At 44.4% G+C, this 17749-nt stretch overlaps 3 protein-coding genes across 4 annotated transcripts in view; all 3 read right to left on the bottom strand.

Moving 5' to 3' along the window:
* LOC110538962 (myosin-10) overlaps positions 1-6333 on the bottom strand; it is a 64853-nt gene extending 58520 nt beyond the window's left edge. Inside the window, exons 1-2 of one of the 2 annotated variants that reach the window (XM_036938507.2) lie at positions 5867-6333; positions 3348-3720 (exon numbers count right to left, since the gene is read on the bottom strand). In XM_036938507.2, coding sequence (XP_036794402.1) covers positions 3348-3692 — 345 coding nt within the window. In that variant the 5' untranslated portion in view covers positions 3693-3720; positions 5867-6333. The remainder of the gene's footprint in view (positions 1-3347; positions 3721-5866) is intronic. The other variant, XM_036938505.2, reaches the window with a different exon arrangement.
* A 497-nt stretch (positions 6334-6830) lies between these two features.
* LOC110538319 (putative ATP-dependent RNA helicase DDX47) lies at positions 6831-9901 on the bottom strand. Its single transcript, XM_021625057.3, has 11 exons — positions 9765-9901; positions 9334-9427; positions 9006-9194; positions 8841-8912; positions 8537-8727; positions 8301-8417; positions 8047-8193; positions 7778-7915; positions 7587-7657; positions 7362-7491; positions 6831-7274 (listed from the first exon to the last, which is right to left on the bottom strand). The coding sequence occupies exons 1-11, from the start codon at positions 9894-9896 to the stop codon at positions 7083-7085; spliced, it is 1473 nt and encodes a 490-aa protein (XP_021480732.1). The 5' UTR covers positions 9897-9901; the 3' UTR covers positions 6831-7082.
* A 327-nt stretch (positions 9902-10228) lies between these two features.
* On the bottom strand, positions 10229-16634 carry LOC110538318 (WW domain-binding protein 11). Its single transcript, XM_021625055.3, has 12 exons — positions 16426-16634; positions 14196-14282; positions 13994-14025; positions 13807-13900; positions 13483-13679; positions 13228-13361; positions 12967-13118; positions 12630-12857; positions 12352-12474; positions 11859-12143; positions 11537-11722; positions 10229-11269 (listed from the first exon to the last, which is right to left on the bottom strand). Exons 2-12 carry the CDS (start codon positions 14257-14259, stop codon positions 10620-10622), a joined length of 2145 nt encoding a protein of 714 aa, XP_021480730.2. The 5' UTR covers positions 14260-14282; positions 16426-16634; the 3' UTR covers positions 10229-10619.
* Positions 16635-17749: the final 1115 nt, after the last annotated feature.

The raw sequence follows: 17749 nt of genomic DNA, 5'->3' as shown, positions 1-17749 counted from the left end.
AATAACCCTTCAAAGTATCCTTTGAAATAGGATCAATACTCTTTGCGCAGACATATTGAATGAAAATGAGTGTCAAGCTAATAGCAGGGTGTTCAACTATCTTGATTTGATAATGTAATGGGCTTTTAACATAATCATATTAATAATACCTGGGGAAACTGAAAGAAAGATAGCTATGCCTTAGGTGGAATTGTGGCATATACTGTAAATGCATGGCACTAACGTTACATAGCTCTTAACCCATGCCCTTAACCACCAGCTTAAACACAAAGCTACTCAGAAATTCTCAAAACAGAAGATTTTTTATAAAATAAAGAAACTGTTGCTCACTCTTTCTGGATAATTTAATTCAAAAATAACCACTGATGACTGCATGATGATCCATGAAAAGCCTGGTGCTGGTTTGGTATCCATGGAGTGTGTGTGTGTTTATGTGTGTGTGTGTGTGTGTGTGTGTATGTATGTGTGTATGTGTGTGTGTGTGTGTGTGTGTGTGTGTGTTTGCCAAGTTCATGATAACACCTAAGATGTTTACATGCAAAATAGTTCTCCATGGAACAATGGCAATGCCATGACAACAACAAAAGACTCAAGATATGACTATGTGGGAGGCCTGAACACAATGCCACTCTTGAGAGGGGGTTAATGTACCCTTTATGCATGCACATAGCGAGTGAAAGCTTGTTCTTGAACCTCAATAAAGAAACATATCAGCCAAACAAGAATGACAAGACAGCTAATTAGTGGGGGTTTTCCATTAGTGATACCACCTACATCCTGTCAACCAAGAAGGAGCTGGCCTCCACAAGTACAGAAGCTCAGCCAAGACTGCAATAAATTTATTCAATGTTTGGACAATCAAACATTTGAAACACCTAAAGAAGTGCAGGAATATGGTTATTGGCATTGGGCAGAGCATTAGGACCGAGAAAAGAGAAATCGTAAATTAGAGAGTGAGTGCAGGAAAGGAGACAGGACAGTCAGACACATTGCAATGAAGTGGGCGGGAGACAGACGGACGCTGTTTTCATGAAAGAATGCTGATGCTTTCTGACAGCTGGGGATTATATGCTGACACAAAGGCCTGGTTGTAGCGTCGCTAGCTAGCGTTCCGGTTAGCCTGTTACCCACTGGACTGGCTCAACTCCCTGACTTCACATGGAGCCAAGGCTACGCCACCAAGCCATACTGGGGCCTCACTGAGGGACTGACCACAACGCACAGAGCCACATTACCCAGGGGGCTCCCTCTGCACGCCTACCCTAGCTCAGACACACAAAGCCTGGGGCAGCAGCGTACAGCGCAGCTGGGGATGGGTTATGCCCCACTGTGGGGGGAGGTCACCTCCTGGGGCTGGGGCACTCTCCCACTGACACAAACATGTTCTTCATTTATGTCACGCCTACTCCCTTCCCGCTCTCCGGCGCTCATTAAAAATCCTACAATGTGATTTTCTGGATATTTTTTCCTCATTTTGTCTGTCATAGTTGAAGTGTCCCTATGATGAAAATTACAGGCCTCTCTCATCTTTTTAAGTCAAAGAAATTGCACAATTTCAATTGACGGATTTCCTTATTTGAACTGTAACTCAGTAAAAACTTTGAAATTGTTGCATGTTGCGTTTATATTTTTGTTCAGTGTAGTTTAATTTTCACTACAGCCATTATTCAACAACACACAGATGAAGAGAGCCTTCAAGAAACATGGAGAAACATAAAGCTACTATCTAGTGGAATTCGTCATCAAGCCTGGTAAAGAAGATAAATCAAAAAGACTGCAGTTCCTCCAGAATCCCCGTCACCATGACTTAGGTGATAACCAATCCACATTCTATTCCTGGAACGCATGTCACTAAATGGGTCAAGATGACGAGGATACACTGTATATAGGACATCATTAACTAGACCCATCTGCACTGAAACATAGCTGCAGATAACTCCACAAACAATGAAAGCATGCAATTTAAACCAATGCAAACTCGGACGTTGGATTTTATTGCACGTGTGCTTAGATAAAAAAAAAGTTTACGGACTACAGAATGGAAAATAGTGATGGGATACCAACAGCAAGAGGTAGCTTTAAAATCTCCCTAAATGAGTGACATCATATACATCACTGACACTATCTATCATCTAATGGAATTCTGGGATTGTAGGAGGTCTTTTCTACAGACGGCTTATGTGTGAGAGGACAAAGGCTCCCGACCATAAAGATGAACCAGACCTAATGCAGCCGGTCTGGGCCATAGAGCACAGCAGCAACTGTGACAGGAGGTGGGCCAGTGCCTCTCCCAGTCTGCCACCCTGCCCTGGGGCTCCACAGTCAACACACAGGGCCAAATGTGTTGGCTTTAATACCCAGGGACCCCACTGAGATGAGAGAGCCCCACAGACAGCTCAGAGATCAAACAGGGCAACCACGAGGAATGGGGTCATACAAACAAACTGACCCACCAATGTTTATGGTAGAAATGTCACCTACAAAGGTGAAAGTAAAGAAGATGGCAGATAATATAGATACAGAGAGAGAACTTACCATCGGTCTGAACTATCTGGAAACGGTTATAGAGTATGATCAGTCTTTGTGTGTTTTTTAAACTTCAATCAAGCCACAAGACAGTGGTGTATCCAAATACCCATACTAAATAGTATGCGAAAAAAACGAAAGTGTTATAGTATATGCAATTTCTAAAATAGTACTCCAAATGAGTCATCTCATTGCGTTAACTGATTGCGTTAACTCCCGCCATTCGCTCATTTTGGTACAGCAGTCAATTTATCTGATTATCAGCTGTTGTCAGACACGTGAGTCAGAAAAGACAAGTGAATTCTACTAGATCAAACGTAAAAATCAGTATGCAGTTTATGTGTGTAGTACTTATTCAGACACAGACCCTGTTTCCTCAGAGTTCCCCAGAGGTTAGGTTCTGTAGGTGAGCCAGGCCCTCTCAACATTATCAAGAGACCAATACATGGGATTCTGTGGTCTGGGTCTCATTTAAGATATGCGTCGCCAGAGTTGCTGAAAAACAGCTAAAATATTGAACTATTGAGCAATGTCTGTTGTGTGCATTATGTGTGAGTATGGTTGAATTTGCTTTCTAGGTGAATAGATGTATAATAAGAATACACTCAGAAAAAAAGGTGCTATCTAGAGAAGCTAACAGGGTTTTCAGGCTGACCCCATAGGAGAACCCCTATGTAGAACCCTTTTTCGTTCCAGGTAGAACCCTTTCCACAGAGGGTTCTACATTGAACTCAAAAGGGTTCTACCTGGAACCAAAAAGGGTTATCCTAACCCTTTTGCAACCCTTTTTTCTAACAGTGTACAACAACACAACCACTCACATAGATGAGGCCAGAGTAGTAGCGGTCCTTGAGGTTGTGCAGCACCGAGGCCTCATTCAGGCAGGTGAGCTCGGCCATGTCTTCCACCTTGCTGAACTTGGGCGGGTTCATCTTCTGGATGTCGTCCTTATTGACAACGGCCTTCTTGCCATTCTCGGACAGTTCCACCACCACCTCCTCTCCCCGCTCCTCCTTGATGCTGGCCGCCTCAAAACCATGACGCTCTGAAGGGATCCACACCACCTTCTTGGCTGTCCAGTCGGCCTGTGTGGCCGGGTTGTAGACCACAGCGCGATCCACAAACAGGTACCGCTCCGGGTCCTCCAGCCCACTTCGATGAGCCATTTTGGGGGTACCAGACAAAGAGTGCCACCTGGAAGAGGCAGAGACAGGCAGAAACTCAGTATAACAACATGTTTGTCATGAAATGTTAAGCACTCTCAGGCATGCCACTTATCAAGGTTGCATTCCTTTGTGACATTACAGCTACCCCCTTTTCAAGCCTAGATGTAGCCAGCAGATCCGACCCGCTTGCTTACAGTTGCACTGGGGTCGGACAGCATTCCTGTGTAGATTAAGACACCGTGAAGCCGGCACGAATATGGCTCGGAAAACGCACCTCAATCCAAGGATGAGAAAAGCATTGCACTCTGAGAATTGTCCCATTATCCCAACTGTTACACCGAGAAGACTGAACTACTGCTAGTTTTTACGGAAAGCTGTCCTTTTCGTCCTCATGCTAGGTAGAAGAAGCCACAGCAGCCATTTTGGAAGGTGTGTTTCTCGAGCCATATCGCACATCGGCTCTGCGAGATATCAAGGGTTTCCCAAACTTGGTCCTGGGCCACCCCCGGGGGCACATTTTGTTTTTTTGCTGTAGCACTCACAGCCGATTCAAATAATCAAAGCTTGATGATGAGTTGGATATTTGAATCAGCTGTGAATTTGGGAAAACCTGTCTTAAACTATATAGGAATGCGGTCTGACCCTAGCGCAGCTTTAAGCAAGCTGTCAGATCTGCTGGCTAGCCTAGGTGGGGACATTTTACTCACCTGTATCTTATTTTCAGGAGGTTATGAAGGGTTATGAAGGGAGGCACAGTGCAAAGTTGCATAATTTTACATGCTTACAAAAATGGATGAGATGAGTCTACTCTGCTGCACAGCACTAGGCCTAGCAATGGATAACAAATGGTAGCTAGGTAGCCTAAGTGCTTTCCAGAGCAGCCCAGAATTCTCGCAGGTTCCCCACTCTCTGAGGGCTTGACAGAAAGCTGATCAAATCAAATGTATTTATAAAACCCTTCTTACATCAGCTGATATCTCAAAGTGCTGTACAGAAACCCAGCCTAAAACCCCAAACAGCAAGCAATGCAAAGGTGTAGAAGCATGGTGCCTAGGAAAAACACCCTAGAAAGGCCAGAACCTAGGAAGAAACCTAGAGAGGAACCAGGCTATGAGGGGTGGCCAAGTCCTCTTCCGGCAGGGTCAGATAATAATAATCACAGTGATGTTTCCAGTTTTCAGGGATACAGTATTCAACATAAATGTAGGGACTATTTTTAAGGATGCTACATTATGGTACAGGTTACCCAACGTCCTCATTGTTTCTTTATTTCTCACAGGTTATACTTTAAACGTTTTGAAAGCTAACTGCAGTACGACAAAAGTGTGTTTCTTGTGTATGATATTGGTTTCCGCCACACTGTATCAGATATTGGACAGAGGACACAGATGTTTGTTACATTGTATCTGTACACGCCAAATAGGCCTACAGCATCATTGCTTTTTACAGCAGAATTTATCACACGTTCCTCATCCAAGTAGACGTGTGCAGCCAAACATTGAAAGCAATTCCTCACCTTCAGGTGGAGTATTCATCGTGTTGAACAAATGCATTCAGAATAAAGTAAGTGCCAAACAGAACCCACTTTTTAAAAACGTTTTTGTTGTTGATTTGCCTGACAGGCTGCCTACATTGACTCGTTTAATAACGCGCGTCTTACGCTGACTTGACTAGAGCCATCTCGCGCGCTGGTGTAACGGTGTTGTGAATGGGACGCAATCTGTCCACACATGACAATCAACATGGACAATAAACATGTATTTATTAGAGCAGCAGTTCCCCGAACAACCTATATCGCTATTATAGATCACATAGATTCAGATAGCTGCACGTTATCTGACATTTACGATCACTTTGATAACAGAAACCATCTGAAATCATGCAGAGAGCTCTACTGGTCAAGGGAGTCAATTTTGGTGTAGCAACAACTCCAAAGTCCTAATTTCTATTTTATTCAATTAAAATCTTCAATAAATATAACGCAATATATGCCTTTAACATATTTTAATTCAACGTATCTGGGTAATCAATAGTTCTGAACATAATATAACGACATCATTGCAAGTATTTCCACAGTTGCGCTATGTAGCCTAAATCCATCTAGCCGGACAGTCTTCAAGCTGCTAATGTAACTATGCAGAATACAATTATTCCTAAAAGAGCTGGTAATTTACCTGGTGGTGAGAGAAGAAACGAGGACAACGGTTCACACGAATAGACCGACCTCCCTCTTTAATATCACTTTATGGAACAACACAACTGATATTCAGGCATCTATCTAGGATTTGGTTTGCACCAAAGACACTGCCCCTATGGTGGGTCCCCTCAACCGAACAGATCTGACAGCTGTTACTCCGCCCACGATGGGTTGTGCAGACATAGATATTGACCAATAGATCAGCTCCTCCGAATTCAATAGCTCATTGTGATGCTTTACGTGCTATATTTTCTAAAGTGTTGATATCCTCTGAAAAACAGACGTCTAATGATAAACAAATACAAATCATGTTTTATTCTGAAGCCACATGAGGTGAATATAATATCAAGCTGTGAAAGTCTATACACGGCACACACCTACTTGATGCGGCTAAAACACAATTGGATTCGCACGCTGCAGTCTCTGCTACCCTCGCCTCCTATTGGCTAAAAACAGAGAAAACCCAACTATTTTTAGAGGAATTATTTCTGGTCCATCGTTTCACCTGTTCCCTGACACCATTTTCAACCGGACCCTCGACATTAAAAAAAAAGTTTACTAATACATTTTCTTTCAATTAAATCATTATGCTCAGTGCACGAAATAATAATGCACGTCTTTGTTCCTTCAGTCATTAACACGCTGTTGATGCAATGTTCATTTTGTATGTTCGTTAGGTATCGCATGGAGAGATATTTGACATGGTACAAATGTTACAATAAACTGCCACAGTAACTGGTTAGATATCATGCATGATATGCGACACCCCCATCTTGTGTCCAAAGTGGTGGGGCTTCTTTGTACCATTATCTTCCTGGAAATATAGGTCATTGTCTATTTTTTCCCTGTTTATGTCACCTGCATTGCAAATATACATTCAAAATATTGAATGAAATATTTAATAAAAATTCACAATGTTATATTATAATATCAGGATTCCATTCATGTTGAACAAGCTTTATTATCAAATTGTGAATACAACTCACTGAAAATGGTCTTGATTTTACATAAACATTTTATTACAAATGGAAAGATTGATTAGTAAATTGAACAAGTCATTGGTAATTAAATAGCCTGTCTCGGTGATGTGGTGGTTGTAGAGGCACCTGTTAATAATCAGATGTTTTATATCAAGGAGAAAATGACATGCTTTCTGACAATATGTACAGTATTGTGTTATTCTACTGACACCTTTAACGTCCACCTCTCCATGCTGCTCCGCCACGGTTTTTTCCTCCTCCTCCCCCTCTGCCACCTCCTCTCCCCCCCCCTCCGCCACCACCAGCGCCGCCTCTTACTTTCTTCCTCACACCGCTGGACTGCTCTGTGTCATCCCCCTCTTCTCCTCTGGGCCGCTTCCTCTTTTCTCCTTGTTCCTTCATTTCCTGAGAGGGAAAGAGGTTATCGTGACTGACTTTAGAGCTCTTACAATGGATGACGACACTGCTGAAAAGACACTGATTGAGACTCACAATTCTGGCGAATCGCTGTGCCTCGCTCACTCTCTCCACCAGCATCATCACTTCCTCCTCCTGCGTGGGGAAGGCAGGCAGCTTCTTGCCAATCAGAGTTTCGATTCGCTGGAACAGCTCCACATCATACCTGAGAGGTTAATATGTCAATCAGAGGAAAATATTTGGACGAAGTCACCAATTTCAATAGGATTGGTTGAGATCGAGCATAAAGGTGGCCCTTACTGTGTGACAAATGTGATGGATTTTCCAGACCGTCCTGCTCTGGCGGTACGCCCCACTCTGTGGATGTAGTCCTGAGCGCACACACACACAATTAAACACCACTAAACTAGCTCAGTTGGGTCATAATTTGTGATAACATTGAAGAGACTGCACAGACCGGGGAGAAACATCCACACAAGCAAGATTGATACCTTTGAGTGGGTTGGGATGTCGTAGTTAATAACACAGTCTACATGTGGAATGTCCAGTCCTCTTGATGCCACGTCCGTCGCCAGCAACACAGAGCGAGACTTAGACTTGAACTTGTTCAGCGACCCCAGACGTTTGTTCTGACCAACAGAGAAAGACATTTATACTTTCTTACATGCAGATTTCTCTGATGTGTAAAACATTTGGAAGTGTTAGTATGATATGTGGAGTATGGTGGTAGACAGTAGTGTGTTTGGATAAGGGGGGGTACCTGACTCATCTGCCCATGCAGGGGGATGGCAGTGATGCCCAAGTTCCTGAGCAGCAGTGCCACACGCTGGGCATTGTTACACGTACTGCAGAAGATCATGAAGGAGTTCCCAGCCAGCTCGTTGATGATGGACACCAGGTAACAATCCTGGAGACACAGCCAGTTAACTTACAATCCAACACTAACCATACACAGCTTCTGACTTCTCAGAGACAAATGACCTTGATACCATTAGAACATCAAACTTCAAGTACCTTGTATTTGGAGGGTATGAAGACATAGTACTGCTGAAGTTTTTCTACTGTTGAGTATTTGGTGTTAACGGCACATTTAACTGGATCCTTCAGAGCTGCTCTCTGCAGCTTGGCGACCTTGGTAAATATAGAAGACATAGAAGGGTTAGTGTGACAGGCCAGGTGTTAGGGATACTCTGACAAGTCTCAAATGAAAAGCTAAAAGGAATAGATAAAAGGGGCTATTACGTGGTTACCTTTTTGGTCATGGTGGCAGAAAAGAGAAACGTGCGTCTGTCTCTGGGAATAACCTTTAGGATCTTGTCCACCTCAGTCTCAAAGTCCATGTTGAGGATCCGGTCTGCCTCATCCATCACCAGGAACTTCAGCGCTCGCAGCGAGAAGCCTTTGGTGTTCTCTAAGTGGTCTATCAACCGCCCGGGGGTGGCTGTTATGACATGCACGGTGAATACACAGTTAGTATCAACCAGAAATGCACTTAAAAGATGGTACCATATTATGCAACTGAAAGGGGTAGGTTGGATTAAGTTATTTTCTCACCAATGACAATGTGAGGTTTCTTGGCCAGGACCAGGGATTGGGACATCATGTCAATTCCTCCAACGATAACAGCTGAAACAGAAAAAAAGACGAGTTAAAACAACAGTCACATGACACTTGAGTTCCTTCACATATATGTTTCTACTCCTTCCAATGCCCACGTACCGGTCTTGACTCCGATGCTGGAGCCCAGGGCCTCAAACTGTTCTGCTATCTGGAAAGCCAGCTCTCTGGTGGGGGTGAGTATGAGTGTATGCAGCCTCTGAGCGGAAGCGAGGAGTGACTGCAGGATGGGCAGAGCAAACGCACCTGTCTTCCCTGAGCCAGTCTCTGCCAAGCCAATTACATCCTTTCCTGAGAGAGGAGAGAAGAAAGTGCATTGTGAGTGTACAAACAGACATGAGACCTTCCCCCGAGAGGACAGGTCTTTACCAACCATTTTATACATGGCACAAACAAGAACATTCACCCCCTTCCATCCAACTGAACTCACCTTGTAAGGCTACAGGTATGGCCTCGACCTGGATCTTTGTAGGAGTCTTCCATCCCAACTGTTCACAAGCTTCGCACAGCACTTCAGTTACACCCTATATTAAACAGATGCATGCCATTGCAGAAATATGTAAACATATAATATACAGAATATACAAAATATGGAGTTTATGTTACACATCTACACACATCGCATGGCTGAATGCGCGCCCCATTTTTAAATGTCTGTCAATGACATCACATCATCTCAAAGCTGTACCTAGCTATCATCAGTAGGATGCTGAACTGTATGTTGGTGGTTGAAAGACAGTTAACTTGCTAACTTATCAGCGGTAGGTTGGTTTGTTGATGTGCTGTTTTAACTAAGGTTAGCTCGCTTCCAAGCCGGCAAGCTTATACACCATTTCAATTTAGCTAGCTAACGTTACTCACCAGATCCTTGAAGGTCTTCAATTGTTCATCATTTTCAGCGATATTAACGTTACTGTTATCATCATTACTCGAATCTCCATCCTTTGCGTCATCTGTTTTTATCCCAACAATTTTCTTCGAGTCGTCCGCCATGCTTGTTTGCCAACGTGCCGTCTACGCTAAAGTGCGCATGTACGGAAATGGATAAGATTTCATGCTAGGATTTCTGGGACTTGATGTTCCCCGTTGAATTCATAAATCGTTCAAATTAATTGCAATGTTTAGACCACATTCAGTTGTCAAACGTTGCAGATAGAAATGCCATGAATAGAGCTGATGTGATTCCTTAGCCTAGTTCTTCCATCTGAATGTTCCAAAACGTTGCATCGTGCTGAACGAGCCTGTTCATCATGGTGGTTTATTAATTTCTAGTCTGACTTATGAAAAGATACTTAAAAAAAAAAGATTGGACTGAAAATAGTTAATTGAGTTTAAGTATTTATTTAGTTGCAGGTCTAACCATTTCAGACAAGCATATGCACACTAATTTGGATTTTCCTACAAACACCCCCTTTCTTTCTTTGAAATCCATCACGTTTCTCAGTTCAACAATAAAATAAACATTTGACAGTCATAAAAAAACACTAGCTTTTTCACAAAGATTGAGCCAAATTATCATAGCCATGTACAGTAAGTTGGTAGGGAGGAGATTCTAGTCTCATTGTGAAAAACAAAGCCTTTCTGCTTCATTTAGAGGAACCAATGTGTTTCTGAACAGCATCTGCTTGATGGTATCACTAACACTTTCTTCATGGCCCCTACTGTTCATTCTTTCTCAACACACCCACCCTTTTCACCCCGCAGCCCTTGTCAATCTCAGAGGAGTCCTTCCATCTCCCTCATGAAGGCCTCATACATCTGGTCTTTGGTCTTCATGTTGGGCTGAGAGACTGGGCCCATCTGAGTAGGGTTGGCCGACCCCATGGGGGCAGCCATCGACTGCTGCTTCTGGCCTCCCACCCTTTCATCTCTTCTTCCTCTCTTTTCCATAGGCCCTCCTCCGCTCCCGGCCCCTTTATCTCTGCGCACCCTCAGCGCCGTGGGCACGAAGCGGGTGACCTCTGTCTTGGGGTTGATGATCTGGGGTTTGGCTGAGATGGTGGCTCCGCCACTCCCCTGGCCTGTTGCCAGATTGCTGCCTCCGGCTGAGATAGAGGTGATGTTGGCCCGCTTCTCGATGGTTGGTGCATGGTGGTGGCTGGTGGGGTTTGCGCCCGACGGCAGGGCACTTGTCCCCGGGGGAGGGGGCATCTGCATCCCTGGGCGCATGGACATAGGCATTGAGGGAGGGGGCAGCATGGAGGCATTGGGGTTGCTCTGGGAGCCATCCGGGTTGGAGCCGGGTTTCTGGCGGTGGACGATGCTGGGGGGAGCACTGAGGACGTTGGAGTTAAGCGGCGGGGGGAAAAGAGAAAGGGGAGGGGCGAGTTGGCGTGGGGGGCCAGATCGTGGTGGAGGGGGGATGCCTACAGAAAGGGAGAAGAGAGGAGATTAGAGTGGGGGGAAATCCTGCTTTATTCCCATGCTTTGCTGCCCAAAAAACATTTTACATTAATTTTAGCTTGAGGTATGTGCCATGTTGACATATATTTTTATTACTGTTAACTTTGGGTACTACTGCATAACTGTAGTTATGTTTAAAAAATGTATGTTTTGACAATATTCCGTGTTTAAGGAGAAGGGATAAAGTCGCGAAATTCCAATAAAAGGCACAAAAATACATCCACACATACCTGGGGGAGCTGGGGGAGGCAGTCTGGGTGGGGGTCCCCGGGGTGGAGGACCAGGAGGGAGACCTGGAGGGGGGCCTGGGGGAGGGCCAGGGGGACGACCTGGAGGGGGGCCTGGGGGCAGTAGCCGGGGCATCGGTCCCCTTGGACCACCTAGCATACCAGGCGGCCTCAAAAACGGGGGAGCACCTTAGGATGACAAACAAGACATATCATATGACATATCACATCATAGTGCTTTGTTTTAGTAATTTGATAGTAATGAAGCAACGTCATACAAGATGACACTGTACTCCAATCATTACTACACATAAAACCAACTAACCTGGAGGAGGGCCGGGAGGCAGGCCAGAGGGCGGACCAGGAGGCCTCATTGGAGGAGCTGGGGGTGGTCCCAACGGTGGAGGCCCTGTTCCTGGTGGACCCTGCATGTGTAGAGGTGGTTGCTGTCCTCCCATTGGTCCAGAGGGTGGTGGCATGCGCTGATTGGGTATAAGATGAGATTGGTTGTCGCCTGGTGGTCCCCTATCCTCGATGTCGGAGTCGTCAGAGTCAGTATACTCCTCCTCAACTTCCTCTTCCTCCTCTTCGTCTTCAGGGATGGACTGCCCTGTAGACAAATAATAAAGGGGATGAGTGAAAAAGGGATGAAGGAAGAAATTATAACCTAGTTCCCATGGAGAAATCATCCTCCATTCAAACCTCTAAATTACATCATTCTCCAAAATAGTGTCAACAATCCAATCATTCATCTGCATCATCAAGTCCTGCTGAAGTGTGGTAGTGGTGTTGTGTGAAGACTGAAGGAGATACATTACCTGCCATCCTAAGCATCATAGCCTGCAGAGGAGTGATGGCCTTTTTCTTCTTCACAATCCTCTTCTTCTTGCTCTTCTCCCTGGGTGCTGAGAGGGGGATGTCTGCAAACCGCACACTGCGTCCTGCAAAACATATCACACAACCTTGTGTAAAACGCCATATCTGTGTTATCATTCTTTAAACTACAACACCAAGTAGTGCACAGACTTGAAGACCGAACCCAACACACTTGGGGTGATCAAGAAAGCACATATGCGGACAAGGCTCTGCCTCTCACCTGCATGTCTGTCCCCTCTGTCCTCCTCTCTGCCCTTCTCTCTATCGTCCTCCATCATCCTCTTGTCAACCTCGCCTCCGTCATCCCTCTCTCCTTCACTGTCCTCTTCAGAGTCGCTGTCGTCTTCCTCCCCATCGTCTCCATCGCTCTCGCTCCCACTGTCCCTCTCTCCTCCCATCAGCATAGTGTCCATGGCTTTCTCCATGTCAGAGGCCTGGTTGGACGGATCTGGTTGTAGGCAGAGAAAGGTGGATTTGGATGAGAAAGTAGAATGAAGCATATTTATTCCTCCCGATCCCATGTGCAAACAAGCAGTAGTGAGGTGTGTGTGCAGTACCTGCGTCTGCTGCGAACTGGGCCCTGCGTGAGGCGTACATTGCCAGGACCTGAGACGGTGGGGGGCCAGGTGGGGGACCCGGGGGTTTCCTACCAGGGGGTAACCGAGGGACGCCTGCCACCGCTGCAGACATGGAGGCACTGATCCCCTTACTGAGAGAGAAAGAGAGAGTGAGAGAGTGTTTACAGAGCAGCTGGTAGGGTTGTGGTATGGTCCATAGGAATGATACTGACAGCACTGTAAATTCAGGGGAGTGCCCACCTAAACGAGGAGCCCTTCTTCAGGATGGAGGGAGGCTGGGCCCCAGGCAGGGGGATGTCCTGGATCAGGATGCTGGAGGGGGCGTGGGGCATCTCTGGGAGTGGGATGCTATCCACCTCCACCAGTTCAGCATTCTAGTTGACAGAGCGAGGAAGAGAAAGTGTGAGTAGTGAACAGCAAAAATGATGACATGATCTCAGCACTGCTCGGTTTATCTGTGCAATTCATACATGTTCATCAGCATAGCATACACACCTTGACTGAGTCGAAGTAGAGTGACAGCTTGCCACGATTGCTCTCATAGTCCAGCTCCAGTTTGCGTAGCTCTTTGTAAGTGTCGGGGTTCTCTCTTTCGTACAAACGTACGATGCGCTCAAACGTCTCCCGTAGCTTCTTCCTCTTGTCCCTCAGCACCTTCTCATTCAGCAGTGGCTGCTGCACAGGGTTGAACTCTGGCACAGGAAAAAACAGATAGAGAATGGATGTGAACAGGAGAAAAGAAAATGATAAGCAAGATATTTTTGGAAGACAAATAACAAAACGCACAACCTTGTTTAAAACCTGTTTGCAATGGCTCACCCATTTCATCCAGCTTCTCCATGTCTTTGATGATCTGTCTGGGGTCCTTCATCTTCAGTACAGCTGTTCTCACCATCATCCTCTGCTTCTTGTTCTGTGGCGCAGCAAAGAAGAACACAGTGAGATTTATAGACAGACTACAAAGTCAACCTGTCATTGACATTCAACTTGTCAGCCAAGGTCTTACCTTCTTCAGCTCCCGTTTCCTGGCCTCCTTCCCTGAAGAGGAAAAGGCACCGCATTAAGTTTGATGTAGAACCTGTTACCTTACAGCTCTTCTACATTGATGCCTTTACTATTGTTCATAGAGCATGTGGTCATGCTCAAGGTGAGGTGAACGTATGATGTGAGCGGTCACATGACGACGGAAAGGGTATGACGTTACTTACTAGCCTGGTCGGTGGGGTTCATGAACTTCCCACTCTTGGTGGAGGAGGTCGAACGTCGCCCCATGGTGATGGTGCGTCTCCTTCACCCTGCCAGGGAAGATACAGTATCAACTTATTGCAATCTGGAGAAAATCTATAAGTTATACTTCTAAGATAGCTGCTGGGATGGTGTAAATAAATCTAGGCTGTATTACACACTGCAATGTATATTCCAACCATGAGCCCCAGCCTGCTCTGCTCTTGCTGAACAAAAACTTTTTTTGTGTGATTCCTAACCAATGGCTGCGCTGTGTAGACCTACAGTGGCAGTTCAGAGGGAGAGTTTTTGGGCTTCTTCCCCCCAAAAAATGCACTCTTGCGCATGAACAGTGTTTCCCAACCCTGGTCCTTGAGTACCTCCAATAGTACACATTTCTATTGTAACCCTGGACAAGCATACCCGATTCAACTTGTCAACTAATCATCAAGCCCTCAATGATGTGTGTTTGTCAAGGGCCACAACGAAACAATGTACTGTTGGGAGTATTAGAGGACCAGGGTTGGGAAACACTGCTATAGCCTATCTTCAGTTAAGTTTGAGAAGGAGAGCGCAAAGATGAAAAGGAAGGCTGGAGGTCAACTTTATAGCTTGCTACTACTATATGGGGTTCTTGCCCATGATGTAGGCCTATTTATCAGAGTTATTGACCTCACAATAAGCCAGATTCGAGTAACTTACATTGTGGTGCTGAAATGAAGCAATCAATCGGAAATGGACAGCTCATGGTGCTGAAAGCAGGCAAATTCAAATAGGCATAATTCATTTCAACAGTCTACTAACAAGAGGGCTTTGTGTTGGAGCCTATTAAAAAAAATAAGAGGTAGGCCCACCTGGTTGGCAGACTAACTTAGGCTATAGGCTGCTATGTCAATAGATTTGTTGGTTAATTCCACCATCCACTCTTTAAATAACAGCACTTCACTGACAAGGAGGCTAAGTTAAAACCAAGACTCAAATTGATGGGGTATGAGATGGTATGCCATAGGCCTGCTTTTTATTAAAGAAAATTGCAAAAAAGAAAAAACAGATCTGATTATATAAAGTGATCTATAACAGCGCTTTGGTCCGTGATGCTTTATGCTAGAAACAAGCTGTAAAATATCCAGGAAAGACATGATTCCGATGCATATGGGGATATCATTGTTTCTAGCATAAAGACAAAAAATGTCCTTTGCTTGGGAAGTAATCGTATTCTGTCACTACCAATTGATTAAGTTATTCACTTTCTATACAATATAAGTGTGTACAATGTATAATGTTTAAACCCAGACAGCTTTTAGGTAAACGCTTGTGACCTTCTCTCGTTGGGTTGAGCTACAGAAGAAGAGTAGCGAGCAGTTAAAGCTGCCATTTTTCTGCGTCGGTCTACTCTGCCTGGGGTGATAAATTAGGCCTAACTTTGGAAAGCACCATGCTCAGATTCCTAATGAGGTCTCAGATTTTATTATTTGCAAACAGGGGCAGTTTCATTGCAAACAATACATTTATTTGGCATTGGATTAATATGATGAGATGAACAAACAGGCATATGTTCATTCTTTTTGGAAAATGGTACGGTATTAAACAAATATTCATATTTAAGGCTCTGGTCTGTCCAATAAGTGAGGGTAAACGGTAGACATGTTCTCTGCTATCCACTTTGTTTTAATTATTATTTTAGGTATAGGGGAGGGTCACTCGTTTTTTGCGTTCAGGGAGGGTTTAGGTAAAATATATTTTGCTCTAGGGAGGACCATCCATTTTCATTTCAGAGAGGTCCTTTTTATAAATAACTTTCACTCTCTTGCTGCGATTAAACCAATAATCAATTGCCTTTTGACATTGTGCTGGGAAACATACTTGTACATACAAGTTCGTCTCCCAGCACAATGTCACAAAACAATTATCGTTTGAATAGCAGCTAGTCAGAAGTATACGTTAACTAGTCCAAACTAACAACTAACGTTAGGTAAATTAGCTAGCAAAGCTGTACCAGTTCTAATGTTAGCTAGCCATAGATAATGCAAATACTCGCCAATATTAATTTGCTGAAATGTTAAATAGTTAGCTAGCTAGCACATTTTGTAACCAACGGTAGCTATATCACCAAAGTCTGCAGGTTTCACATCAGCATAACGTTAGCTAGCTAAATTAGCCAGTCAACTAGCTCGATGAACAGGTAACGAAAAAGCTAACTTGAATTGACTCTACCTTTATCCACGTGAAAACTGTGGGCAGTGCGCCTTTCCCCTCTCTTACTTTCCAATCGGGTGAATTGTCAACTATAAATGCCGTTGCCTGTATCAAACTAATGTATGTGATACCCTTTTAGATCACCCTGACATAAACGCTTCTGGCTAATTGATGCCGTCCACCATGTTTTGATTGCCGCGAGCTAGGGCGGAAGTCTCGTGTGAGATAAACCGGAAACACCAAAAAAGAAGGTCAAACTAAATACGCTCAACCCCCCCAGTGGCTGACCTAGTAGACTGCAGTTTTGCACTCAAAGTCTTTGCTTCATGTCTGCAGTTTTGTGGTGAACCTGCTACCTTTGCTACTGCTACTGTTACGAATAGCCTACGCTTCAACCAAGTTCTCTTGCAGGTGAGTGAGTGCCTTTTGCATTTTATTATACATTATTTTGTGGGTAGAATGGCCAGGTTAAACTAATATTAAGGCAAGATGACCTTACATACAGTTGAAGTTGGACGTTTACATACACCTTAGTCAAATACATTTAAACTTAGTTTTTCACAATTCCTGACATTTAATCGTAGTAAAAATGCCCTGTTTTAGGTCAGTTAGGATCACCACTTTATTTTAAGAATGTGAAATGTCAGAATAATGGTAGAGAGAATGATTTATTTCAGCTTTTATTTCTTTAATCACATTCCCAGTGGGTCAGAAGTTTACATACGCTCAATTAGTATTTGGTAGCATTGCCTTTACATTGTTTAACTTGGGTCAAACGTTTTGGGTAGCCTTCCACAAGCTTCCCACAATAAGTTGGGTGAATTTTGGCCCATTCCTCCTGACAGAGCTGGTGTGACTGAGTCAGGTTTGTAGACCTCCTTGTTCACACACGCTTTTTCAGTTCTGCCCACACATTTTCTATACGATTGAGGTCAGGGCTTTGGGATGGCCACTCCAATACCTTGACTTTGTTGTCCTTAAGCCATTTTGCCACAACTTTGGAAGTATGCTTGGGGTCATTGTCCACTTGGAAGTCCTATTTGCGACCAAGCTTTAACTTCCTGACTGATGTCTTGTGATGTTGCTTCAATATATCCACATAATTTTCCTTCGTCATGATGCCATCTATTTTGTGAAGTGCACCAGTCCCTCCTGTAGCAAAGCACCCCCACAACATGATGCTGCCACCTCCGTGCTTAAGGGTTGAGATGGTGTTATTTGGCTTGCAAGCCTCCCCCTTTTTCCTCCAAACAAAACAATGGTCTTTATGGCCAAACAGTTTTATTTTAGTTTTATCAGACCTGAGGACATTTCTCCAAAAAGTATGATCTTTGTCCCCATG

This window comes from Oncorhynchus mykiss, chromosome 12 (assembly GCF_057628025.1).
Source record: "Oncorhynchus mykiss isolate SJ-2025 chromosome 12, ASM5762802v1, whole genome shotgun sequence".
In the NCBI taxonomy this organism is placed as follows: domain Eukaryota; kingdom Metazoa; phylum Chordata; class Actinopteri; order Salmoniformes; family Salmonidae; genus Oncorhynchus; species Oncorhynchus mykiss.
This window is presented reverse-complemented; position numbering and strand designations above follow the sequence as displayed.

What these genes read in the sequence shown, in the direction of transcription:
- LOC110538318 (XM_021625055.3), bottom strand. Translation starts at nt 14,259, where the DNA reads ATGGGGCGACGTTCGACCTCCTCCACCAAGAGTGGGAAGTTCATGAAC. An exon ending in GAACCCCACCGACCAGGCTA is followed by an intron (nt 14,026 to 14,195) that starts GTAAGTAACGTC and finishes TTTCCTCTTCAG; the next exon opens with GGAAGGAGGCCAGGAAACGG. An exon ending in CCAGTTCGCAGCAGACGCAG is followed by an intron (nt 12,858 to 12,966) that starts GTACTGCACACA and finishes GCCTACAACCAG; the next exon opens with ATCCGTCCAACCAGGCCTCT.
- LOC110538319 (XM_021625057.3), bottom strand. Translation starts at nt 9,896, where the DNA reads ATGGCGGACGACTCGAAGAAAATTGTTGGGATAAAAACAGATGACGCA. An exon ending in TGAAGACCTTCAAGGATCTG is followed by an intron (nt 9,428 to 9,764) that starts GTGAGTAACGTT and finishes TGTTTAATATAG; the next exon opens with GGTGTAACTGAAGTGCTGTG. An exon ending in TGCATGGGCAGATGAGTCAG is followed by an intron (nt 7,916 to 8,046) that starts GTACCCCCCCTT and finishes TCTGTTGGTCAG; the next exon opens with AACAAACGTCTGGGGTCGCT.